At 38.2% G+C, this 27,082-nt stretch overlaps 1 protein-coding gene across 1 annotated transcript in view; it reads right to left on the bottom strand.

Annotated features, from left to right (window-relative positions):
* The window catches only part of GMDS (GDP-mannose 4,6-dehydratase), a 533,671-nt gene that overhangs the window by 84,923 nt on the left and 421,666 nt on the right, over positions 1-27,082 (bottom strand). Inside the window, exons 8-9 of the mRNA XM_067562592.1 lie at positions 12,099-12,217; positions 2,313-2,409 (exon numbers count right to left, since the gene is read on the bottom strand). Of these exons, the coding sequence (XP_067418693.1) occupies positions 2,313-2,409; positions 12,099-12,217 (216 nt within the window). The remainder of the gene's footprint in view (positions 1-2,312; positions 2,410-12,098; positions 12,218-27,082) is intronic.

The following is a 27,082-nucleotide window of genomic DNA, read 5'->3' as shown; positions in this document are numbered from 1 at the left end:
TGGGGGAATGTGATATGCCCCAAGGAATTTGTATTGGAATGCTACAAAGTATGGGAAACATAGAGCTGAATATTTGAAAAACATTTGAAGAGAATGAAATTTAAAGCTCTCCTGGTTAAGCAGGGATGTAAAGATTAGGGTAAGCAATAAGTAGAAGATTTTAAATATATGTATAAATAAACATAAATAAACAATCTTTTTACAATATAAACAAGCTGGCAAGGAGGATTGAGACATCTATTAAAACAAGCAAAAGCAGGTTAAAAAGATAATTACAGGAAGAAAAAGAATTATTGGACATTCTGCTGTCAAAACCATTCCAGCTAATGATAATGGTTTGTCAAGTATAGCTACGCTAGAAAGGTAAAAGAGAAAGAAATGGTCCTCCCCCCAAATTGTTAAGAATTGGAAGTAGGGGATATAACAAAAGGAACATGTTTAGTGTGCCTTTTTTCTTACAAAAGAGGAAGAGGATGGAGAACTGCTTGAAGACCAATGTCATGTCTGCTCACAAGAGAAGTGGTAGGGCTTCTCTAGATTAGGGAAATTTGCATTGATGTAAGCAATAATTACACAGCAGTGCAAACCCCTAATGTAGACAGAATGTACCAATGCGACTTAACCCCAAGTGTAAATTTTCCCATCCTAGACAAGCCCTAAGATACTAATGAAACTGTGTGGAAAAAGGGATCCCATTTATGATATACAAAGTGCCAGTTCTAGATTATATATAATATTTCCACAAGGTGGAAGAGCTTCTTTCCTTTCCTTGAAGAAATGAAGACTGAAATTAATGAAATCCTAACTGGTATTTTTTTAAGTTCTCTAATGACAGATCAGATTCCTGAGGTCTGGGAAGTGTTAAACATCACTGTTGCAACAGAGGGCATGGGAGCAAGGGAGCAATTATAGAACAGTTAACTTAACATCACTTGTGGAAAAATATTAGAAGCAGTTTTGCTAGATCACCTCAAGAAGCATAATTTGATTATAAAAATCCAGTGTGTTAGTCTTGGAGGGAGGTCTCTGCTTAACTACCTTACTGAACTTCTTCAGATATTACTATGATGTCATTTAGTTTTCGGCCATTCATTGCTTCTAATATATGTAAATTAGGTGCATGAGAAGATAGCAAATTAATGATAAACCACGTGCGCAGCCAATATTTTTCTAATGGGCACTGAAAGTTAGTATTTGTATTTAAGTACCTCAATAAAAGGCATGGTTTTTCAGAGATGCTGTGCAGTAGGTAGCTCAATCCCTTGTTTTGGTGCCTAAGGTGTCTTACTTCAAGCACCCAAATTTGAACGTTTTGCCTATAGTAAATAGCAAGGGCTAATGAGACCAAATTCACAGGAATTTGAATCCTGTAGGTAAATGAAATAATAAGGAGAGGTTATTGCTATATTGTCAAAGCTGTCCATGAGGTTTTAGTCATGTACTTCTTAGCAAAGGAGCCATGTGCTTAAAAAACTAGTACACTGTTTGGAAACATATTCCCAGGACATATAAAAGCAACAAACTCAGAGAGAGGGTATTTGTGACAGCACCGCGTATTGTCATTACCCTACTTGCATACAAATCATTAACTAATTTTTTTGTCACCAGTTCACTATTCAAATACAAACACATTTATTGGCCCAATATTGCAGACCCTGCTTATGGGTATTTTCATTGACTTCAATAGGGGTACTCGTGAATAAAAGTTACTTGTGAGAGTAAGAGTTTGCTAAGTGGGACCCTATAAACAACATTTTTTTTTTAAAATGAGTATGTCATAACTTTTATATTACTTCCAAAGGTCACAAAAAGGGATTTTTTACCCAGACTAGTCACTGGAGGGAGTTTATAGCTCAAGCTACAAGCTTTTCCTTTAATATAGTGAGGAAATATTTTAAAATGCCAATGTATCAACACACTTCTGTTCATTGTTTCTAACAGGAGAGAGATGATCAAATACTGCATTTGAAATAAAAAGAGACAACATTTTGATTTGACTTTTCTTTTTGTTTCTGACAGGGTGAAGTTTGATACATGCGCTTTCTGTCCTGTGCAAGGACAGTAACTTAAACACTGCAGCTGTGTCAATTATTGCCTTGCAAATTTGGCCCTCCTGATTTTTTGTTGTTTTGTTTGTTTGGTTTTGAGTAACTTGCTGCAGGGGGGCTGATGAGCAACCTAATTTAGAGCAAAAAGCTGGCAGCAGGAGTGCAATTAGACCCATTTTCACAGACAGCTGGCCAAATGCAGCAATTTATTGGCTGAGTGACTGGATTATTCATTTGCAAATCTGAGAGAAGGTATTTTCTTACCACTTCAGTTGGCCTGTAGTATTTGTGATTGACTGTCACATGAATCTTGCCAGTCTCCTTGCATCGGCCTATCTCATTTTCATTCCTTCCTTCCCACCTGTAAAGAAGATAAACATTTAGTCAACCCATAATTACTTTAGTGCTCTGATCTTAGTAGCATTTGGCTTGCTTTCATTTATTTGAGGCTGGTGTCAATTCTCTCTGCAGGACAGTATAAACTCATTAACTCCGGGAACAAAGGCAGCAGTTTGACCAGAATGGAGCAACAATGGCTTTTGAAGTCCACAGGCTTTGTAAGTCCTAAAACATGGGACTTCCAAGTTAAACACACAAGACTGAAAAAATTAAAAATAAAATTAGCACCTTATTGGTATTTCCAATGTTTTATTATATTCTAATAAATATGTCCATATGCTTTTTATTCATTGCTTGGTATGAAATAGATAAAAATGTTATTTTAAAAATATTTTTTGTTTTTACAGCTATGGCAAAACTCACAGGAAATCTTTTATCTGCCTCTTAATTTACCAAAACAGAGCTCTGTTTGAGAGCACTATTATTCCATCACGCCATGTTCTAATTCATGTTCAGTTTAAGGCCAGGTCTACACTAAAAAGTTAAGTTGACCCATCTATGTCACTCAGGGGTGTGAAAAATCCACACCCCAGAGCAATGTAGTTAAGCCAAGTTAACCCCTGGTGTAGACAGCACTAGGTCAAGAGAAGAATTCTTCTGTCAATCTAGCTACAGCCTGCCAGGGAAGTGGATTAACTCCAGCAACAGGAGAACCCCTCCAGTCACTTTAGTGAGTGGCTACACTGAAATGCTACAGCAGCGCAGCTGCAGCGCTGCATCTCAGCCACTGTAGCTTTTTAAGTGTACACATATCCTAAGAAAAGGCTCTTCAGTTTTAAGACCCCAATTCAGCAAGGTAGTTAAGCACATGCCTAATGTGAATGGAACTACCCATGTGCTTAAAGTTAAGGCACATGTCTAACTGAACTGGGCCCTAAACCACTTTCCTACCTGCTTCAATACTCTAATGTTATGTAATTTGTAGGAGCTTCTTTGATCCTGAAACATTTTTTGTGTGTGCTTCCCACTTTAATCCTTTCGACCCAGTTTGTATATTCCAAACTGGCAAGATCTGAAGAATAATACAAATGGTTTGCTGTATCTATAGACCCAATTTCCTTAACTTTGGAGAGTTTGAAAGTCCAGATCTGAAGTTTGTGGATTTGGCCTGTTTCAAAATTAATTATCAAAAAAATATTAAGGTCCGACTCATGAAACTTACAAAATTCAGAGTTAAGACTGAAACTCTTTTTCTTTAAGTGTGGAAGCTCTGAACAGTGGGTGCTGCACCACTTTGGCACAAAAGGGTGGCGATGAAATTCCTTGCTTTTGTGGGTTTAAGTTAAAAATTTCTGAAATTTTAAAGCAGCACTTGTGATTTAGATTTAGACTATTGAGTTTCAATCATCTGAAGTTAGAGAGAAGTGCCCTTTACCTCCCTTTACCTGACATGCCCTTTACCTCACGTGTTGCCAACTCTTGAGATTTTATCATATAATATTTGGTATTTTTCCTGAAGCTTCTGCTTCTGGAATCATTTAATTCCTAAGAATCTCAGTTTTCATTAAAAAATAAAAAAGCAAATTTCTAGACCACATGGTCCTGGAGAAAACCTGCAAATGTGACCTAAGTGTACCCTAAAGATTCAGAAAACAGAAGGCAAATAAAAAACCAAAACCATTTTAAAAAAAATCTCATGGTTATTAAGCCAACCACATGATCTTTTTGGGGGGGAAGGGCTGACTCATGGCTTTTGAATGCTTGAGGCTGGAAATACTGTATAGCTAATTTTTGTATAGACATGAATTGCACTAATGTTTGCAGCAGTGCTATAATGCCTACAGCGCTGTAAAGAGTAACACTCTGATGCTAAATATGATTTGTGATTTAACTTGTGGGTTTTTTTTTGCAGTTATTCTGTTTGAGGCCTGTAAGTAAAGTTTTAATTCAGAAGCCAAAACTAACCTTAGCCCCTCCCTTTAAAAGGCAAAGGCTGAAAGTAAGCAGGACTCAAAATGAGTTTAATAGAAAACCAATGGTCACCACTGAAATGACAGGACATGCTCAGATCAGGAGACATCAATTGCTGTTGAAGGTCACCGAGCAGTGAGCCCCATTTAACACCCAACAGTCTACAAAAGCCTCTTCAGAGCCAACACACACTCACTCAGTAATTACCATCATCAAAGTTGTACAACAATAGAAATAACTGCACCCACTTTGCTCAGCAATGTGAAAAGTTCATAAGAAAAGAAGCACTTCTCAGTATGGACAAAAGGGGAGACACAACTGAAAACAGAACTTTTAATTACAGCTGGCATCTTTGACTATTAGCATTACAGCTGTGGCGACCACCTTGCTGAAATGAGACATTACATCTGATACAGAATAGATACGAAGAACACATTAATCTAACCTGTTACATAAATTTTTAAAATCACAAGAAAAACTCAAAACACGATGTTCCGTTCAGAACAGTTAATAAACTAGAAAAGGGAAAGCCAAGTTATCCTAAAGTCTTGGGGTCAGAGAAGAGACATCGGAAACCTTCATGTCACTGTGGTTTTAGATAGCTAGGAGTTTCAGCCCTAATGACCCTCTAACATTTTCCTTCACAAGGCAGAAGCTTGACAATGCAATAAAACATACTCCTGCAATCAGGGGAAGACTCTAGGCTAACCCAGAATTTCAGTTAATGGAGTTGGGCTAAACAGGGTTTGCCTAAATTAAAACAGGATGGAAAGTGAACTCCCACAATGCTGGTGTCCAAACCACGATCTGACACGGCCCTATGTGTACATGACACACTTAGGGGGCACTGACACGTGTACATGCTTGGAGACAGTGAATACATGGCACCACCATAATGAATTGATCATCACCTCCTCCAAACCAAGAGCAGGGTGTTTGCACTCTCCCACTGAGGGGAAGGACCTGCCGTGGTGGTTTGTCCTTCATAACGCATAATAACTTCAGCTGCAATTCCAGAACACTCAGCACCTGAAGAGAAGGATGTGGATGGTGGGACAGCATGATGATCTTTTTTCCAAACTTACTGATAACCTGGATTTGACAGCCTCTGCTTCCAGACTATCCCCACATGGCACCTAGACACTAGTGATGGGTGTCTTATAATACTTACATTCCATGAAGTCATTTTTAAGCACAATGCACACCATCAACATAAAGGCCTCAGAAATTTCCATGTAAATAAAAAATTGATCAGGTTTCAAATGTGGGGTCAGAGTGTAAAAAGATTCTTACATCATGAACATTCAGACTGCTGGACTCAGTAGAAGGGGTAAAATTTTATTGAAAAGGTTTCTCTGATCCCTGTTAGCACTGTACATATTATTGATTGTAAAACATTATTTTTCCTCTTTAGTCCTGAAATTTAGAATTCCCTCTGCTTTTTTTTTTTTTTTTTTAACCACCATCCTAAGCAGCAGCAAGATAATAAGCAAATAAAAAGAACCAATATTCCTTCTCTCCAAAACATGATTGCAATGGGACATGTGTGTTACTCTGTTTATTTCTAGGGTGCCTGAGAAGTTGATTAAAAATAAAACCTCTCACAAGAGCCCAGAAAAAACAAAACTTCAGGAAAATCCCACTCATCACTCACAGCTGTCAGGAGACATAATTTGCAGACTTTTCAGATTATTTACCACCAATATTCCTTTAGGTTGCCCACTATGTTGGATTTGGTCGGGTGCATTATAAACAGTATTCCAGTATATGCAACACAGAATATTTATGCATGTCTGTGACAGAGTGCTGGGAAAGTGCAACCAGTGCAGCACTCTGGTCACTGCAACTACAAGTAGTGCTCTGGAGTAGCCCTGACTAGAAAGAGCTGTGCCCAACTGGTGAATTGGAATGGGTTGAGCAGAGCCCAAAAGGCTAAATAGCCCATTACCCAAGAGGAAGAAAAGGCAGAGAGAGGGAGAGACAGACCAGCAGGCTTTGCAGAGTCAGAGCCACAAGAGAGCTTTCAGGGAGAAGATAACTTCTGTCTCCCCACTCTGTGATCGCTCAAGCTAAGGATTGAATGACATTGTAAATAGAGAGCTGTGTAAATTTGTACAGGTGGTGGTGGGAACATGGTGAAATAACCCACAAGCTGGTTAGACCAGAAGGTCCGTGAGTGGCTCGTTGCATGAAGAGACAGGAGTGGGACTTCTCCCTCTCACAATGTCACAAAATGATTGCATGTGATTAGATCCTAAGTGTCTACTGGCTATCAGTTCAAGCCCTGATTCAACAGAGAACATGTTTAACTTAAACTGGAATGAACTTCAGTACATGCTGAATAGGGACAGACTTAAGCATGTGTTCAAGTGGTTTGATAATTGGGCCATCAGAGATCTATAATATGACTGACCACAGTAGAGTACTGGAGGTGCAGGGCACCACATTCCCAATAATGCCAACTGCAAGTGTTCAGAAATCATGAGGCAGGCCCCAGAATTCGTGAGATTGCCCTTAAAAATGATGAGACTTTTAAAGTAATACATTTTGGGTCCTTCTTATTTGCCTTCTGATTTTTCAAGCTTTAGGTTTACCTGCTCAAGCTTTTCTGTGAGGACAAGGAATGTACTTTTAAAAAAATGAAGCCTGGGATTCTCAAAAGATCACTTGAGCACAGGAGCAGGGATTTTAAGAAAACAACCAAATACCATGAGACTCAGGATAAAATTACAAGAGCTGGCAAATCTGCATCCGATTAGGAACACTTGTGCTCAGGCAAATGTTTTTGTTCAACAATTGTGACTCTCAAAAGGTCTGACGGTTCAGATCAGATAATTTCTCAAAATGTTTGGATGAATGACGGGGAACATGATCACTGCCTGGTCACTAATGTTAACTTCAGCTCAGTTTTCCCTTCCCTGTGCATCTGGACAATGGGAGGAAGAAAAAAGCAACTGAAGTTGACTCCTTGTACCTCAGGGAGCAGATGAGCCACTGCACCCTACCAAAAGATGCTTCTCCGTAGTGACCAGGTTAATCAAATACCCTTGAGTCTGCAAAATTTCCAACCCAAATTTTGCATCAGGCTCTGTTGCAAGTTCTTTTAATACTTCCTGTTTCTGGCCAGGCTAGAACTACCACGTGAACAGCCACTCATAGTATTTCAGCATTTTCGGCACATGAAAATTAATAATAATAATAAAGTTTCCAGAACAGAATTAGTCTGAGCTTTGGGACAGTTATTTCATCTGCCAGTTCCTAAAACTCATATGATCAGAGGCTTGAAGGGAAGCAGAAATGTCTGTTGGGTTTATAAGGAGGAGACTTGGTTGCCTGGCATGAGGTGTGTAAAGTGGTACCACAATACCTACTGTAAAGAGAAAGCAACAAATGAAAAAAATCAGAAGAAAGAAATAGTGTGTATCAATTTACCTAAACATTTTGCCTGGATTTTTTCCATCCCTCACTCTCACATTTTCTCATTTGTGTATGCCTCAGTTCACTTCCTTCTGATCTGAAAGCTTCTGATTTTTCCCATACTGCTAAATACAACACACAGTCACTGGCCAGACAGCATGGCCTTGTGGGCAAAAGCCAGACATGAAAACAGTGACTCTTCATGTCTTTGGACGGCTCCCTATCCCCTTCCCCACACCACTTCCACTGCACTGTCTGCTTTGCATTCCTGCAGTATCCCTTCCAATTTCTCACATGTTCCTACATCCTAACCTTCTATTTTAAAATAAAAAAGCCGCTCTCTCTCAGTTCCACCTCCCATTTGTTGTTCCACAACACCGAGAGAGAAACATTCCTGGTCTTCCAGAGGCTTACCTCATCAGACCTTATTTCTACAGGGAATCTCATTTATGAGTTGATCATTAGAGACTAATTGTGATGAACTATCACAAAGAATGAAACATGGAGCCACCGTGAGTGTGGCAAAATGTTCATTTTCCTGCATTAATTCTAGCCCTTGAAGCAATGCATATTTCTGTTGCAAATGTACATGCAGTTTTATTTTAACAATAAATAAATAAATAAATAAATAAATCTTTCCATTGCCTGGATATATAGATTTTTTTTTTTTGTCATTTGCAGACAGCAGTCTGCAAAGAACTCTGAGTGCTGTAGTGGTTCCAGGCTATCTTGCAATCCTGTTCTAATTTAATAAGATTAATGACAGAAAATTAGTCAAGACAAGTGTTTGCCTGTTTGTTTTAACCCTGCTGTAGTTCAAATTATAGGAGGGAAGTGATTCCCCCTAGTATTACTTAATTAGTAATAAGTAGAAGGGAAAGTAAAAAGAAAAAAAAAAGTGTAACGTTTATAGGGGGGAAATATTTGTAGCTCAGAGGCTTTCCTGTCAGTGCAAAGGACTGAATTAGAATGACTCTAAGTCATTCTATAAATACCATTCTATATTTCTTCCTTGTACAAAAAGTGTCAAAAGAAAAATCCAAACAAAACAAACCTATAAAAATAAGCCTGTGTGTACATTTTATTCTAGATTTGAGAGAAATAATATGCTAGACTTGTTGCAGCTAATTATTTACATGACATGCATTAAAAGTTTCCATCTTTTAGGTTTTAGGCTAGATAATACAGTAAAATAAAATGTTGCAATCTTTGAAAAGGAGAGTGTGACATAACCTGATGGAAAGATTTATTAGTGTGTACTGTATGTTTAGCTCCACAAATTAATATGATGTACTAGAAAGATAAATGACTGTACAAATGACGAGAGAAATATAAATTTGCTGATGGAGCATTAATAATGGTTTTTCTGACTACCATATACTGCAGAATCAATCAATCGAAGATGTGCTGGCTACGTCTACACCGGAGGAGACACATTTGTTACTGCACCGACAAACACAAATTAGCTAAGCTGAAGGGGTTAAAGAACCATTGCGGGCTTGCCCTGTTATGAACTGTTTTGTTGCAATGCCTTCTGGATACTTATCCCACAGTTTCAGGGCACCGCTTACAGAAGATGTGGATTTCGAAAGACCACTGGTGCACTGTGGGGCAGTAGTGGGAAGATTTGTCACTTTAAAAATGTAAAAGGCAGCCAGGAGCTTACTCTCCAGAGTACCATTTGAAATTGTGAAATTTCTTAACTTCCATACAAAAACTGATCTTGCAAGGAGGGAGGAAGGAAGGAATCAGCTTTTGTTGGTGGTGGTGCAGGAATTGATTTAATGAACACACACTTCGCATTCTGGAACATCACTTTTTTGATGTGCCATTCATTTTAAAGTAGCAGATCAATGGGACCCACTAAAGTGGAGGGGGGGACTGCCTGGTTACTTCCCATAGATAATACCTTGAAACTGGAAGAGGTGGGGTTTCAAAAAGAGGTAAAATACTATCAGTCATCCAGCCAAGAAGACATCAGTAGTAAGGAAAGAGAGAGCATGTTTTGGGAAGGCACTGAGGCCATGTTGGGACCCGGAAAATCATGGAGGGTCCTAACAAAACATTCCCAAACCTCAAAAAAGTTTTAGATTTAGTTCAGCTTGAGAGATGAGCAATGGTTTTGGGATGGGGAGTAGATGGATTTTTACATTAAACGAAGCCAGTTTGTCTATCCCTTTTATCAACCCTGTTTAGCTGAGATTACTTGGGGAAACTATATTAAAATTATCACAATTGCGCTGTTCTCAAAACAAAAGTCATTAGCATCTAAATAATGTACATAGTTTTCTATACAGCCAAACGGCAAAACCTATATTTACACATTACCTTATAGCCATAAGTAAATATATTAGTATTGCCAGATATTGCTGAATGGTGCAGTTAAATAAATTCTACATAAAGGGCAAAAATGTCAAAAGTGCTTAAGCGTTTTGGGAGCCTAAATCCCTAAGTGTCATTGACAGTCAGTGGAAGGAAGGAGCCTAAATTCCGAAGTCACTTTTGAAAATGGATCTCTCTCTTTATTTATAATAAGCACTATTTACAAAAGTTCTTTCCCTTTTGCTTTCCATACAATCATCGTTCCTTTTCTTTGCAGGGTGGGTGGGTTAACATTTTTTCTTTCTGCTCACAAGGATCTATACATTTAGCTCTTCAACCTGGAATTGCTGAGTTCCCTAGCCCAGTCCAGCAAAACACTTAAGTAGAGTGCTTAATTTTAAATGAGTAGACTTGAAGTCAACGGGTGCCCAGCACTTCTGAAAATCAGGCCTAAAATAGTTTAAAAATTTTGGCCACCACGTCTTCATCTGCTTAATGTAAAGCCACATCCAACAGGAGACAGAAGAAAAGGGTTCCTGATATTGTAAGATTACTCATCTGTACAGAACAACAATTTCCACAGCACATGCTAATGTGTCACCTACTACTTTTAAAGGTCCTGCTTTCAATTTAAAACAATACTTACCAGTGAAAGTCAACTGTAAAAAGGAAACGTAATAAACACAGAAAAAGAGAAAAAGAGAGGAAACAATTCCTAGTGTCCTTGAAAAATGTCACTGTTGTTAAAGTTCATACTGGAAACTACGTAGGGGTAGAGAAGAAGGGCAAGCCAAACTGAGAGAGATGCTAAACATTTGAAGAAAAACATCCTAAAATCAAGCTTTTGGGCTGCAAGTTCATTACTATAATATCCCTTTGAATTCTTCTGAAAGTAAACGCCAAAAATTGAAACCAGACTAAAAGTCATTGAGGGAAAATGTTATTATCTCCCCAACCACCCACTGACTGTTCAAATAATATTGTATATATCTGTGCACTTCTGCATATTTATGGAATTTGTCAAGTTTTTGTTCCCAAGTAAAACTTACTGGCCCAGTCAAAAGTTCACCAGCTGCACCAGTAATTTTGATGGCCCGAGGAACAGCCCTGGCGCTAGCGTCATGGAAGAGCCTGTGGCTTTCCTCTCTCTCTTCCAGCTGAGATTGGTATGTTGATGCATGGGGCCCCGAGATGATACAGAAGGAGGGATATTGAAAAAATAATAAACAATAAAAATATAAATTACGGAAAGCATTCACAAAGCCTTCCTGATTTTATTATCTGGCCTCGAGAAGGAATTTTGTATTTTCAGTCAAACTATGCAGAATATGCATTGTAAACATTCTGCACCCACAGCTCTACATTTTTTTATAGCTCAGTAGGACAAGAGCTAATAAGAAGGCCGAGTGATGCTGCTATATAATCCCAGCAGTGTGATCGATGTGCTGCCACACAGAAAGGAACTGAGTTTAACAGGTGACACATCTTAAACTGGCAGCGTCTGGGAATATGGCTGAAGTGGCAGTTGCTGCTTCGGGCCTGGTGATGAGGAGAGAAGTGCACCAACAATAAAATGTGTCTTAAACATCGGTCCCGTAACAAGTCACGGCAGAAAGGTCCAGCATTGTAATCTCAGCAGAGATAGTCAGCCCTCCTGGAAGGGATGTTGGGGAGCTGAGGGGGGGATGTGGCATTTACAATGGAAAATGAACAGCCTGTAAGAATGAAGAGGTGAGATCCCTACAACCCACCCCACCTGGAGTGGATGAAAATCTCCAAGATTTGTTTTTGATGGAGGGGAGGGTGCCGGAGCTATACCCTGCGGTTGGATAAGGTGAGAGAGAGTCGGTGATTCATGTCCAGAGCCCTTAGTTACAAAACACAGAAAGTGAAAAAAAGAATACAAAAGAAATATTGCTATGTAATAACAAAATCAAAGCCACATGTCAATAGCTGATAGGGTTCTGAAACCCATTGCTGCTAGCTCATATTCATACTTACACAATGGTTTTCCCAATGTGTTTAAATGACTTCTCCACAAATTCACGGACACTGTGGACCTCCCCGGTAGCTATGACAAAGTCCTCTGGCTCATCCGTTTGCAACATCAGCCACATAGCCTGCAGAAAAATAAACAAATCCAGATTAAGTGCACCTGTAAATGGGCCCTTTGGTACATGATATTGTATTATCATATTTTGATTTGCAGATAACCAGATAGATGTATGCACACAACTAGGGAAATTAGCAATTTTTGACATGGGGCTGTTAACTAGTTCAGCACAACTTTTACAAGTGAATAATTTTAATTATTTCACATTACAGAAAATTGTCTGTAATATACTTGATTTTCTCTTTGTTTCACACCGTGGGTTTCTGTGGGGGGATATTTTAAATCAAGACTCAGTGTTCAAAAGTAGACATTAATGCTTAGGAGTAAGAACCCATTTGTTTTAAACCTTAAACCTTCACATGTAATGGAAAGCAAAATATTATATACCCCCCTCCAATTTAAGGGCTGTTGTCAGTAGGGCAATGCAGAACTACCTAATTGTGGTCAAATACACTGTTGACTATCTTTAACTAGATTTAACCCAAATAGACACAGGAGAGAGAGGATTCCAAAGAAATCAAGGACCAATATTTTCATAGTGCATTATTTTAAATTCAGTTATTCTTCCTGCATTCATCACACCTGGAGATGCATTCTAAGATGTAGCAAAGATTCCCTTTTTCGATGTATGGAAATACTAATGGAGAAGTTAGGCAAACACTTAGGCTGTGCAAAGATCAGAACAGTGACCAAAATCAGACTTGTTTCTAAATCACAACTACACTGATTACTATTATTGTTATTTGTGTTACATTTGTGCCTAGAAGCCCTAAAGGAGATTTTGTAGCTTCATTGTACGCAGCACTGTACAAACACATAATGAGAGTTGATACATTCCCCAAACGGTTTCCTGTCTAAATAGAAAAGTCAGACAAAGGGTGGGAGGGGAAACGGAAGCACACTGAAGTAAAGTGACTTGCCTAAGGTCACACAGCCGGTCAATGTCAGTAATAGAACACAGGTCTTCTTACACCCAATGCAGTGCCCTATCCACGAGACCACACCACCTCCCAGAAACTATAGATGGAAAAAAATAAAACTATCACTCTAGGTCAATCAAAGTGATGGAAACACTATTTCCTTAAAGGAGGAACAGGGAGCAACCTATACACTGCACAGCCTCCATTTAATAAATAATCAGTACACAAAAACCAAAAGAATTCATCTCTTTCTCCAAACGGTAAAAGGAATTGCCATCTTCTTATAGTGTAATCTGCAATGCTATTTGCATTGACCTCTTCACATCAGATTTAAAGAAAACAACTTTAGTAGGTCCCCAGATGCTAGTGGATACTCTGCAAATCAGATTAATAAAAGCTTTGGCATAGCTCCGTTTCTCTCAGGAAATACTACCTGAAACGTTCAATTCTATTTCTCCACCCCCTCTGTCCTCTTAGTAAATTAGTGTCAGGAAAAGTAAGAAGATATACTCCTTTCAAATTATTCTATTTGCAAGTCATTTTGCTTCCTGGTTATTGTTTTTTTTTTTTTTTGCATCTTTAATATTTCTGCGAGGTTTTAACAACATGCTCCTTTTGCATCTAGAATATGCACGGAAAGCTGTATTTTGGGCAACGACTGTTTGTGTCCTTGACATTAATTGTGCTTTAGGGATGTGGCATGCTGGGTGGGACAATGGCAGCAGCTTTATTTTTCCTCCCCAGAGTTGAGCACTCTAGCTGATGACGCAGCAATATACGACTGACTGATTAAATTCCATCTGCTGGCAAGAGATGTCTTAATTCCTATCTTTTATACTATCTTTCTTGGAAGATTTGGGTTTTTGTTTTGATTCACGAGGTTACGGTAAACCACTGACGCCCTTTCTTTCATGTCTGACTAGACTTGTAGGGTTCACAGCTATAACAAGTTTCAGCAGAACAAAAATGAATATTTCATTAATGAGGGTGGGTGGGGGGAGAAGCAAATCCTAACTCCCCTGATCCCACAGACCTTGACTTACCTAAGTAGTCCTACTGAAATCAAGAGGGTTGCTCAAATGAGTAGGCATATCTGAGTAAATAAAGGGACTGTAGGATCAGAGCCTCAGACCTTATTCAGCCAGCCAATATTGAAACTAACTCTCCTATTGCCATCAATGGGACTTTTACATGAGTAATTAATTCAGGATATGGCCTATAGTATTTGGAGATCTGTGGGCAATTTTCTATGCTTTCATAACACAAAATTTAATTTTCGCACACGGTTAGTGTGGCAGAGTATTCATGTTGCCAAATTAAAATCCAAAACCAAAAAAACCCAGTCAATATAGCATCAGGTATTAATGTAGTCACTGTTATTTTTGTGTGATGCTTATTAAATTGTTGGAACTTTACATTTCTCCCTTGCTATTTTTAAAAATGCATTTTAGCTTCCCTGAGAGAGCTACCGATATGTGTATATATATATTTCACACAAAAATAACAGTAACTGCACAAACGCCTCATACTATATTGACTGGGGGTTTTGGTTTTTGATTTGGCAACATGAATTCTCTCTCTCTCTCTAGCTATAGATTTTTAAAATCTTCCTACTAGCTTCTTTGCATTTGCTTTGTCATGCTTTTCTACCATTTCAAAAAGCAAGTCTTGGAGCTTACATTGTAGTACATTTCTACAGGGACAGACTGGTAATGATCAAATAACATAGATGCTGTTAAACTAAAAGTAACTTCTCCCTGAGTTTCTACGAGGAAAATGGTGCTTGAAATATTGATTACTTGAAAATCTGTCGCTGTTTGTCCTTTTATTTTCTTTGGCATTCAGTCCATTTTGTAATTAGTCCAATCAAGCTAATGAAAAATAACGTTCTAATAGTTATGAAAAAAATAATTGATTGTTTTAACAAGGAGTCAAAGTGTTGTTCATGTGAACACGTCTGCATGTAGTTTTTGTAAAATAAAGACAAAAGCAAGCCAGTGGGCAGAAAATACTTCAGCAAACACAGCCTTAAAAAAGTTCATTTCTGCTGGTACGTATTATGTAGCTAATCAGAAATCTGCGTATAAGTAGTAGCTACACACTTCCCCTATAGTAAGTGCCAGGAATGGGCTCTTTTTCATCATACTATCAGAGGCTCTTGATCTATCAATTTCTAGACATTTCCCGTAAGAGATCATATTGTACCACACTCCAGGCCGAGAACAAGAATAAGGAGGGAGCGGGGATACAGAGCTCCAGATTTAATTGTCATTACTGAATGGTTTACTGGTTTTAACCGAAGGGAAAAGCTTTGTTTAAATTTCCACTGAGCATAATTAATGGTTATTGACTGGTAAATGAAGAACAGGTGACACTCTGAATTAGAAGATAAATGATCTTGTGTTCTAGCGTGATAATAGCTTAGTAATTGCTACAAAGCCGCAACCTAGTGCGTCCCATCATAATGCCAGATCATGTCCAGAACACAAAGGCCTCTGTGTGAGAAGTATTCAGCCGTTCACCTCCTTATACAGCTGCACAGTGATTTGGTCCATTTATTCTCTGATGGAGTGCACAACTGAGGCAAAAGTTCACCAATTCTCACCTTCCTGTTCACATGCTGAACCACATGACCCATGACATGGCTGGGCTGCGATTTGTGATAAAATCATTGCCCAGCTTGGCTCTGGGCTATCTTTTAACCATCATGAGGTCACATATTTTAGGAATTTCTGTGGAGTGGAAAGAGGGCCATGGGTTTTCCTGAATTTCTTTGTAGGCTTTTTTTATATCCCTAATGTGCTGACAGAAAGTCACTTATCACAATACATATCTATAACTCTTTCCTCTCTTTTTAGATGGATTTGGTCACCAAAATGTGATTAATGCTGAAGAAGAAGAAGAAGAAGAAGAAAACTATTACAGAAACTATCCTGGCTCTATTTCTCTTCAAATTGCATTGTTCCTTTAATGGCAAATATAAAAAACATATTTTTCATATTTGAACTAATTTTGTCTCTGCTCTAGTGACTCACAAAGTTGAAAGACAATACTATGTCATTTACATTTAAAGACAGAAAACTCACTGTAGAAGAATACATAATAGCAAGTTTAACATGCGGATGCACTTTTGTTATATTATGTGAGCTGGATATCTGTTCTGCAAGTCTTAACTACAACTGCTGCCAAAACATTTTTTAAAATGATATAAAAAAGAATTTCCTCCAGGTGAGGAACTCTAATTTCAAGCAACATTTCTAAACCCCAGCCAGTTTTCTTCCAGGCCAACACCCATTTAGAAGTCTCTTGCTCACAGTATTGTTCACACCTGGATTAGTGAAGGGGAAAACCTGAACTGGATTAGCACATCCAATACATACTAATTCTGTACATGTCTCTCGTACTGGGATTGTGATGCATGTGTTTGTGTTGAGAATCTGCCGTCCGTTGTAGTTGTGCCTCACCATTAAATTCCAGTCCAGCATCCCAGCCAGAAAACATTTATTAACTATGCCATCATCCATGAATAACAAGACTTGTTAATCAAGGTTATGTTTAACTATATTTATTTGATTCCTTTCTTTAAATCATCCACTCCAGCACTGGTGGCAATGAACACAGTATATTGTTAGAAATCAGCTTAATTAGAGACCTGTTTAAGAAGAAAAACAAATCCAAACCTCAAGGACTGCCTATGGTTTAAATAACAACTGATGATTTCTGCTGCAGAAATAAAATGCTAATTGTGGATTTGTCCACAAAATGAGCAAAGCCTTTTTTGAGTCTTATGTGGTGGCGAGTCGTAAATTCTAACAGAATGTCCAAACATATACAGGCAGATAGATGTGTGTCAAATAGAAAATATATAACTGCATCCGACGAAGTGGGCTTATGCCCAAATAAATTTGTTAGTCTTTAAGGTGCCACAGAACTCTCGCTGTTTTTTTATATAAAATATAGCTACCAGTGACTGGGATATATTTTGGTATTCCACTACTACAAAACATCTGCATCACATGAAGTCACATTTCTACGTGCCATAGACAGTCCTTCAACAAAATGAAAAACATGTTCTAACTACAAATCAAGTGTACTTACTACAGGAGACGTAACAGATAGCATGGGTCTGATGCAGAACGCATTACCCTTATGGTACAGAGACAGACATACTGACTGGTGGCTGTCTAGTTCTATTTATTTTTTGTGTGTGTGGAGGGCACAGGTTACCTCAAGCCTGCCAAAAATTAGGGAGTAATTTGTGACTAAGGCAAACATTGCCACTCAGAGAGACTCAAGAGTACACTGGCATTATTTATAGCAATTTTGTTTTTATAATCTTTCATGCTGCATTGTCTAGAAGTGGACACAGGAATTCAGTGGGTTGAACAAGGCACTGTCTGGTGATTCAAAGTCTAGCTACTTTGCTGGGGTCACCATTGGGCAGCGTAACTGAACATTTCTGGCCTAAAGTATGAGAAGCCTTTGTAGGAGTTGCATGGTGGGATAGGGAGTCAAATATCCTGTGCCCCTAGCGAGGCTAGCCAAGGGTCTGGCACTTGTGCAGTTTCTGATCTCACAGTGAGGGACTATTTTTGTTCCACAATTGATCCACCTCTTTCTGTACTGCCCATAGAGAAGGTCAGCTGCCTTGGGGGGAAAACAGGCTTCCCTATCCCCTGCACCCTGGATGCTTGGGCTCCTCTGACTCATTATTTATTATGCCCTCCTCTGACTCAATCCCCATCTGAGCTCCCCATAATGAGAAGTGGCTCCTTACTGTCGCCTTCTAAACCCAGTGACTAAAGTGTATTATTGGGCCCTTGAGGATGGAATTCTCTTGCAGTTGTGGTTTCTGAAACTGCTAGAGAAGCGGATATGATTGGCTGCTTATGAGAAGGAAACGTACAACGAGAACTTGGGAATGATGGCTAATATTTGCTTTTTGGGCTCTCTGACTCCTGTAGTTTTGGACTTACATTGAAATGGTAGCATCCTTTAATTTATTTACTTCAGAGACGGTAAAAGGACGTGTCAATGGTCTGAGGCACAGAAATTTGATTGACTGCTTATACCACACTGTCAAAAGTATAGGTGTGTACTAAGTATGCAAGCAGCAAGCATGAAAGCACACTGGATAAAGAGAGACAGTGATACACATACTTTCTGTATGTAGGGTGACCAGAGAGCAAGTGTGAAAAAATCGTGACAGGGAGTGGGGTGGGAGGGGGGTAACAGGTGCCTATCTAAGAAAAAAGCCCCGTATATCGGGACTGTCCCTATAAAATCAGGACATCTGGTCACCCTAGCTGTATGCCAGAGTGAATAGCTTCAGATGTAGATACTGTAAACAATACATACAGAAACACAAAAGACTGAAAAGATATTAATGAAGCTCAGTTACAGTAGAAAATGCATTGTGAGTCAATAAAATATAAGCTGATTCTATCCTAATGCCAATATAAAATCACTGCAGTCCTTTCCACAATTGGAAGCCCTGACTAAAAGCTAGGATAGTAGCACTTGGTCTATTAATTCTTAACATTGTCACTGACAATGTTATTTGGACAAGATTTATTCAGCAGCAAGACTCTAAACCAGAAGTGTGTTCTGCCTACTTTGTCTTATCAAAGAAAACAGCAGCAATGTGCTAGCAGTATTTTAACAAGGGGCTCTGACGACAAAAAAAAAAAAAGTCCCCTCCTTTAGCCTGTGATATCAGGGACATGTGAATATGTGTAACTGATCTATTCATTTGTGTTCCCATTGAAACAAAAATAGTTTTGTGTAATCACAAGCGAGAAATAAGGCAACACACCCAAATTAACCTGCAATTTGTTAGAAATGGTGATAGTTTGTACTTGCAAGTTATATTAACTATTCTGGAAGTACAGAACAGTGTTCAATCTGTACAACATCCAAGAGGAGGCACTCTACAGCAAGACCCGACTATGTATTTTGGGTTCCTAACATGAGGTAACTAATTTTCAGAAAGTGCTGAGCTCCCCACACTTTGAAGATCAAGTCCCTCTAAGGGACCTAAAATCAACAATTCCTGAAAATTTAGGCCGCTCTGTAGACAAAGCAGCACTTTTCATGAATACTAAATTCACTATAAGTTTTCATGGATTTTATTTAAGTCTTTCTACCAAATATAAGTAATTGAAATATATTTTGCTTAGTTGGAACTATTGTTTTCTGTATTCCTTTCTCACTAATGTAATGCAGAAATGCAGAACTAGATAAGTTCCGCATTTCATTGCCTACTATATTCAGAGGTTACCATTTAGTGCTCAGAACATCACAATTACTTCCAGTGTGCAAGCAGTGATGTCACACACCACAGATTGTGATGTCACTAACCAGAGACAGTTTAAAAAAAAAAAGGGGAAACAGATTCAAGAAAAGAAAAATTTCTGTTGAGAAAAAACAGAGTACTTAATGGAATAATGGGAAATGAAATGCAAAATAACATCTAATACAATTTTGACAGGTTTTGACCAGATATGTAAGTCCATCAGAATGTACCGAGGAAAGCTTTCTAATATGTCACCTCTTGCCTTATAAGCTTTCTCAGAGGCCCACAAAGTTACAATCAACAAAATGTCACAGAAGCAATGTAAACATTTTTCAGTGCTGTACCCAAGCCACAAAGTTGGGATCCAGATGTGAACTTTCTCAAAGTTCAATTATGTTCAGATACATGGTTTTGGTTCAGGTCCTTTTCTGTTTTTTTTAAAGTTTCAAGAGGATAGGCGAGATATTTAGAGACAATAATCCAACAATTCTAACGTTGCTAAAATAATAAAATATCTAATAATCTTTGTGGAACATCTTAAATGAAAACAATATCAATGTCTAATGAAAAAAAGCCCTCACACCAGTAGGAAATACTAGGAAACACTGTATAACTCTTCTCTTGTAAGCAGATAGTTCAATTGTTTTACAACTCTCAGTAAGGACTCATGAGACATTAATAAGGCAGTATTATTAATAAAAAACACAAGCAGTATAATCCAGATAAACTTTAAAGGTCAAGTTCTGAGTAACTTCAACTTGCTTGTCAATGCAACACAACACTTTTCCCAATCATTTTAGGTGAATGCACAATGCTCTTATTGTGTAGTTAAACACTAAATTAGTGTGGTTGGTTGGTGTTTGATTTTGTGTTGCATTTTTTTTTGCCTGTGTCAATGAGTGTCAAAATATTGTTCTTTTAATACATAAAACTATTTGTATAAAGCTTTATTACTGAACTTAAAATGACAGCCAGAGGCAAAATAAAACAGTAAAGCCGCTTGTTGCGAAATCTCACTGACAATGAAAATTAAAAAAGCATTTAATGTATTTGATTTTTTCTGCCAAAAAAATTGAACAGATTTTTTAAAAGTCCATGATGATTTATTTACCCTTCAAATGGTGAAACTGAAAGCGATATGTGTGACATGGAAAGTAATTTCAATGAAAAGGTACAGAGAAGATGCAAATAAGTTCAGTTTCTTTCTGAGATCATGAACATTAAAAAAAAGTGTTTTACATCCTGGCATTTTCAAAACCTAAAAACCAAACTATTATATAGAAATATGACAGAGCGCTGAGGCAGATGAGATTTTACAATCATCAGTAGATAGATAAGCCCAAAGATATTATTCCTTATTAAATTATTCCTTCATGCACCAATTACAGAAAGCACTCAATTACTTTCCATCATTCATGTTTATCTTAGCTATCCAAAAATATAAAGAAAGTATAAGTTTCCCAGGCTCTACCTAGTAGATAGTTCTAAAAAAAGATACTTGACCCAGTTTCCCCTTTTTTCTTCTAGAATTAATTTTCCCTACTATTTTTATACAAACGAAAGACAAAATACCCTTTCATAAAGAAGCAGACTCCATTTGACAGGATTACTCACCACAAAAGTAAAGGGTTGTACCTAGGTTGTGGTCAGGGTAGAGCAGTTTTAGGGATTAATGCCAAGAAAGGGCTAGTCAAGGCCATGATTTTACCACAAGAAACTAGACTAGACTTTTAAGTCAAGTGTTGGCTTGTTTCCATAACAACTTGATCAGCTCCAAAATAATGATCATAATGCAGGTATTGACTGAAAAAGTTTATGATGCAGCATTTGGCTGGATAAAGATTCTGGTTTCCATTTATAATGCTTCTGTGTTTCTGCCTCCTTTTTGAAGTCAATGGGATTGCTCACATGCTTAAATTTTCACATGCTCACACGCTTTGCTCAGTTGGGGCCAGAGAGGCATCACAGTCCATGGGTCAAAATACCTAGGTTCTATTCATGGCTCTACCACTGACCTGCTGAGTGACCTTGGGCATATCTCTTTTCTCACTGCATCGCTGTTTCCCTTCCCGGCCTTTGTAATTGGGATTGTAACTCCTTCAAGCTAGGAACTCTCTCATTATGTGTTTTGTACAGTACCCACCCCAAAGAGGCCCGGATCTCAGTTTGTTGTTGTTACTTTACAGAGACTCAGTGCTCAACTCCTTGCAGGATCATGCTTTTAGAGCTCTAAACACATATCGACTGGCTAAAAGATAAGTAATTGAAGGATCTGATAAAGTTAACAGGTATTTGAAGGGCGTACATATCAAGTAGGGAGAAGAATTGCTATAGTAGGAGTAATGGGATAAAATTAAGAAAATTTAGACTGAATATCAGAAGCTACTTTGGGACAGTGCGAGGTATTAGGCTCTTGAATAATCTAGGTCAATGGCATTGGAGGAAGTCAAAGTACTTGGGACATTTAAAGCCATAATGGACAAAATCCTCAAATGTACTGTAGGGAGCAATTCTGCATTGTCAGGGAGATGGAATGGATGAGCTAATAACTCTAAAACAGAATATCTGACTTCTGCATTTCAATTCACTTTTCCCTCAGGTATTAAAAATTCTTCAGCTTTTAGCTTTGATACACTGTATGACTTTCAGTTTTTTTTCCAAAGTATTAAAGGCTTTCAAGTGATCTCAAACCACTGAATAATAAACTAAAACAGCTGACAAATTGTTAATTTACTCATTCTGAGGAAAATGTTTACTATTCATTCCATTCTTACAAAAATAAACTGGGATGTATAATCAATCTGTTTAAACCAGAGTGTGCTCCACTGGACATTATCAGTGAAACTTTACCTTATAATTTATTTCCAATTTCAGTTCTCTGCATATAAAGTTCAAAATACAAAAGGTATGTTTTCATCTCCTCCTGACTGGCTGTGAAGCACCAGGAACAGATAGCAGTGTTTTTAAACCAACAGCTAGAATTCACCAAAATTCACCTCATAAGGTGGCAAGATGCAAAAGCAGCCTTATTCTTGGATCAGTGGAATTTTTATTTTTGTTTACAAGATCATTTCGGAAATAACATTTTGGAATTATATTTCAAATCTATTCGTTGGGGAGCAGCCTGGATGGTTCTGGGAACTGGTAATGGGATACAGCATCTTCACCTTATGTCCTAAGTTCATATCCAGGTCAATAGAAACCCAAAGTTGATACCATCTGATTCAGTGGCCCATGTAAAAGGGGTTTGGTGGTCTTAGTCCAAATGCTAGTAGACAAGTGCCCACCTCACAAATTCACTATTGCAATTGATATTAATTGGCACCACTGCTGCCAGTCTCAGAAGGGTAAAATTAATCCCTGTGCAGAGTACCACCACAAAGCCTATGTACCATTTAAGCCCTTAAAAAGAGCTCAAGGCAGAGGTGAATTTCAGCCAGCAAAAGGACAAGGATTAAGTGATCACAGACACTGATGTATTTTAGTCTATATAGTTCAAATATAAATGGACAACAGCTTATCAATGAACTAATATATATTTCTCTCCAGACCCCATTTAAAGTACGTTAGTTAGACTGTCCAAGGGAGGCTGCATTGCCACTCCTCTTGCTGCACTTGTTCTGTGCATTCCATCTCTGTGGCTGTCATTCAGCCATTTTTCAAAAATACTAAGTGTACTTACAACTCTATTAGTATTAACAACAATTATTAATTACTTACACCAGATCCCAAAGCAGGGCTTTCCAATCGTGTTATTAAACTGGAGATGCAGCTACTTTTCATGAGCTGCAGGCACAGTGGAATATAAAGTTTTATTCATTTTGTTCCCAGCAATAAATACAGTACTGGCCTCTCTGATAAACCCTTTATGAAACAGTGTGTGTTCTTTTATACACTATGGAAGCGTTTCTATTTAAAGCCATGGAATTGTGGGTGTGAGACTGTAAACACAGCCATTTATCCAAAACAAAATTAAAAAGTGTCTTCTATTAGAGTCAGGAGAACTGTTACTAAAAATGCAAACCATATGAAGTTCTAAGTGTATTTATGTTTGGTATCTGTCTATCTCCATATAACACATACAACACTTTCACATGCCTAGATGAAGTGGTGACAAGTGTTTTACCACTTTATCACAGAATAACCCAGCAGCATTACCACCCTACAATTTATACTTGTAATAAATCGGTGTGGACAAGAATCATCAGCTATACCACACACAGCTATCATGAGGGATAGAACTCAGAATTTTAGCTCCTCAAACACAGGCCCTTATCACTTAAGCTAAAAGAGAATATTCAGTAGCTATCTGGGCATGTAATAAAGCTTGTCTGCACTGTAGGCCAGTCACTAGACAGCGACATTCCCATATATACGCTTGGCTAGGTCTGACATTCTACCTGTTAGAGAACTATGGTGGCACACCCATGAATCCTAACAGGCCATCAGAGATTTATCACTACTGTAGAATTATCATCCATTTAGTTATACGACTGCCATCATTTCTCTAATGTCAATCTTTTTTTTCAGACTTTTATAACTCAGTTGTTTAAATATATTTTAAGGCTTGAATTCAATAGTAATATCTCAGCTCTGATATGAATACTGTCACCAATTTTACCTTCACCCACATTCTGATTGTTGGGTTTTTATTAGCTTATTTATTAGCTTCAGCTTGGTCTAAGCAAATGATGAAGAGCCAGAATCTGCAAGGTTCTAATTTCAGCTGCAACAATGACTCTCCGTGTGGCCTTGAGCAAGACATTTATCATCAGTTCCCCTGCTCCTCCAACAGGAAAATGGGAACTATGATATTTACATGACTGGAGTGTTGTCAGAATTTTAATCTCTGTCAAGGCATTTCAAGATTAAATGAATTTTGTGAAATTTAAGTATTATTAGGTGCATTTATCTGATAATGAAAAAAATAAGAACTAAATTTAAAATAGATATTATTCCATAATATTGACTAGATTCTTTTGGTATAATTAAACAAAATAAATAAAATAGCAAAGAAATCTAATCTTGAAAAAGGGAATTCTGCCTTTGCCCAATAACTAGGAAATGTCTTTGAAAAATAAAGATGACAGAATTGCACATTTACCAGACACAGGGAGTCTCACATGATAGTCTGTGAGGGCGTTTTTGTGATCAGATAGCTAGCTCCCCACCCCTCAACAAATATTTTTAAAAAATCAGAATATGGATGGGGTCTCTCTCTCTTTCACACACACACACACACACACACACACACACACACACACACACACACACACACACACACACACACACAAGCAATTCTAGTTCTAACTTGTGCTCAGAAATTTGTAGAGGAATCTGGAAAATGATTCCCAAAATCTATTCTTTTTTAATGTCTAAATAAAGGACTTCATCCTGCACACAGGCATGAGGTCTGTCTCTGACCTTGCTGACATCAGTATAATGCCATTGATTCCAACAGCCTTACTCTAGCTTTACACTGATGTAAATGAGGGGAGGTCAGGCCCATAATGCTTACTATGAGTAACCCAATGAAGTCTGTGGGGCTGTTTGTGGTAGTATGTTTGCAGGATCAGGCTCCAGAAGCATATTTTAAAGGCATTTGTAATAGAAGCCTAGTTAAAACAAAAATGTACATAAAATGGTCATACTGTTACTGAAAATATTGAAACTACACATTCAGTACCTTTAACTTGAAAGTGGGCTTTATCCCTCAGAAGATGGCAGTAGAGTGAGATTAGATATATTATTTTCTTCTATTGCTCTTTTCTATTTATCTGTGTATCCCACAGAAACCTATAAAAGCTGAAAATAGAGTCAGACCTCCCTTGAATTCTGCTCTTTCTAGCTGCCATCTCTTCCCAGTCCCCACGCTGACCCCCTGAGTCAAGCCAGATGGGATTGGTGGAGAGATGTCAAGGAAGTGCTGAAAAGGTGACTTGGTTCTCTGGCAGCTAGTCTGGAGCTAGTTTCTATGCAAAATCTCTGGGGGTTGTTGCTTTGCAATTTCTCAGGAATGTTTAATTCTCCTCATCCCTTTGCTGAGTCTCTCTGGAGGGGTCATGGAGGCATGTGACATCCCTGGAGGGCACTGCCTAACTAAATTAGCATGAGATAACTTTGGACTCTCTTCCAAACAAGAAAATAGAGGGGAGAGAATTTCATTAAAAGCAGAAGACTAGGTGATCCAACTTAATCCCAGCCCTGAGCTGCTGCAGAAATGTTCCGTGTTTATATTTTGACTTTACTCTCTGTTACAGAGTTCACTGATTATAATGGAAGCTGTGTTAAGTGCACAACTTGACCTCAGTTGACTAAATCTTAGTTTCATAATAAAGACAAAAAGTGGGTTTGGCGGCTTTAAAGGGTTTGATTAGTAGCTGCTCAGCCTGTTTATGTGTTACTACGTGGAGCACACAGATCCAATGGCAAAAGATAAACACTGAAGTACTTCAGTCTTTATATGAGCTCTTTAATCAGGAAACATGAACTCTTTAATATGCAGGAATATTACACTTCATACATATACATGCGCAGATTTAGTATTCATTAGGAAAGCAAACACTGTAAACTTCCAAACACACACATAAGCAGTTTATATTTATGTACACTCATGATTATGTCCTATCAGTGAGGAATAAATCATACCTCATAACCTAGGAAAGAGAGTGCTGATATCCCCTCAGCCCACTCCCACGGCGCAAATCTAAGAAGTCACATGTCCAGTGTGAGATACAGTTTTATTCAAACAAGGATGTCTAAACAAAAGTCCCTTATGTCCCCACCTCAATCTTCCACTAATGAGAAAATCATAATAATAGAAAATAACATGCTGAACACTTTCAAGTGCATGTTCTCTCTCTATATAAACAGGATTAAAAATGAAGTCGAAACTTTTCACTGTGATTGAGGCTACGATAGCTTCAAGACATACAGAAATGGAATAAAGTATTTTTGAAGTCCTAGCTAATTCTTTTGCTCCTGTGGCACAGCTGGGATTTAAGAGCCAGAAATTCACAGTTCACAAAATCCCTAATTTTTCCAGTAGTTGTACATTTGGACTCCACAGCGTATTGTGATTTGAGTGCACTGAAAAATGTACTAGTTTTGTTCCTTGCTGTGCTCATACTATATATTATTTTAAATGAAATAATGCTTGTGGGCTCCTGAATGCATAATGTGGATTTAATGCCCCCTTTGGTATTATGGGACAAATGATTCCCTTTCACAAAGAACACGTAGACGAGAAAATGTAAGTACAAAAGTTCAGGCAGTTCACCATAGGGACAACCCAAAGCATTAGTATGGCCTCCTAACTGTACAGAGGGCAAGGATCTATTGGTTCCAGCCCACAGATCTTGGGGCATTCACATGGTATGCCAGCCCCTCTGCATGTTGATGTAGACCTCCCCGCCACACAGGTGGCTGTTGTCACCTTTGGCCCCCTAGGGTTTGATCCTGCACAATTTAAGTCAATGGGAATTTTGCCATAGACTTCAATAGGAGAAGGATCAGCCTTCTCGTATTCCTACTCCATCCGTCTTTGGAAGGGGGACAGACAGCATGTTAATGTGACATGGAGCACTATTACATTTGCAGCGGGAGGCGGGGAATGCATGGAACTCAACATTTAGAACTTCTGCATAGTGAGTGCTCC

The sequence above is a fragment of the Emydura macquarii genome, unplaced genomic scaffold (genome assembly GCF_026122565.2).
Source record: "Emydura macquarii macquarii isolate MOO-44397 ecotype Brisbane River unplaced genomic scaffold, CSIRO-AGI_Emac_v2 contig_2452, whole genome shotgun sequence".
NCBI classification, from domain to species: Eukaryota; Metazoa; Chordata; order Testudines; family Chelidae; genus Emydura; species Emydura macquarii.
This window is presented reverse-complemented; position numbering and strand designations above follow the sequence as displayed.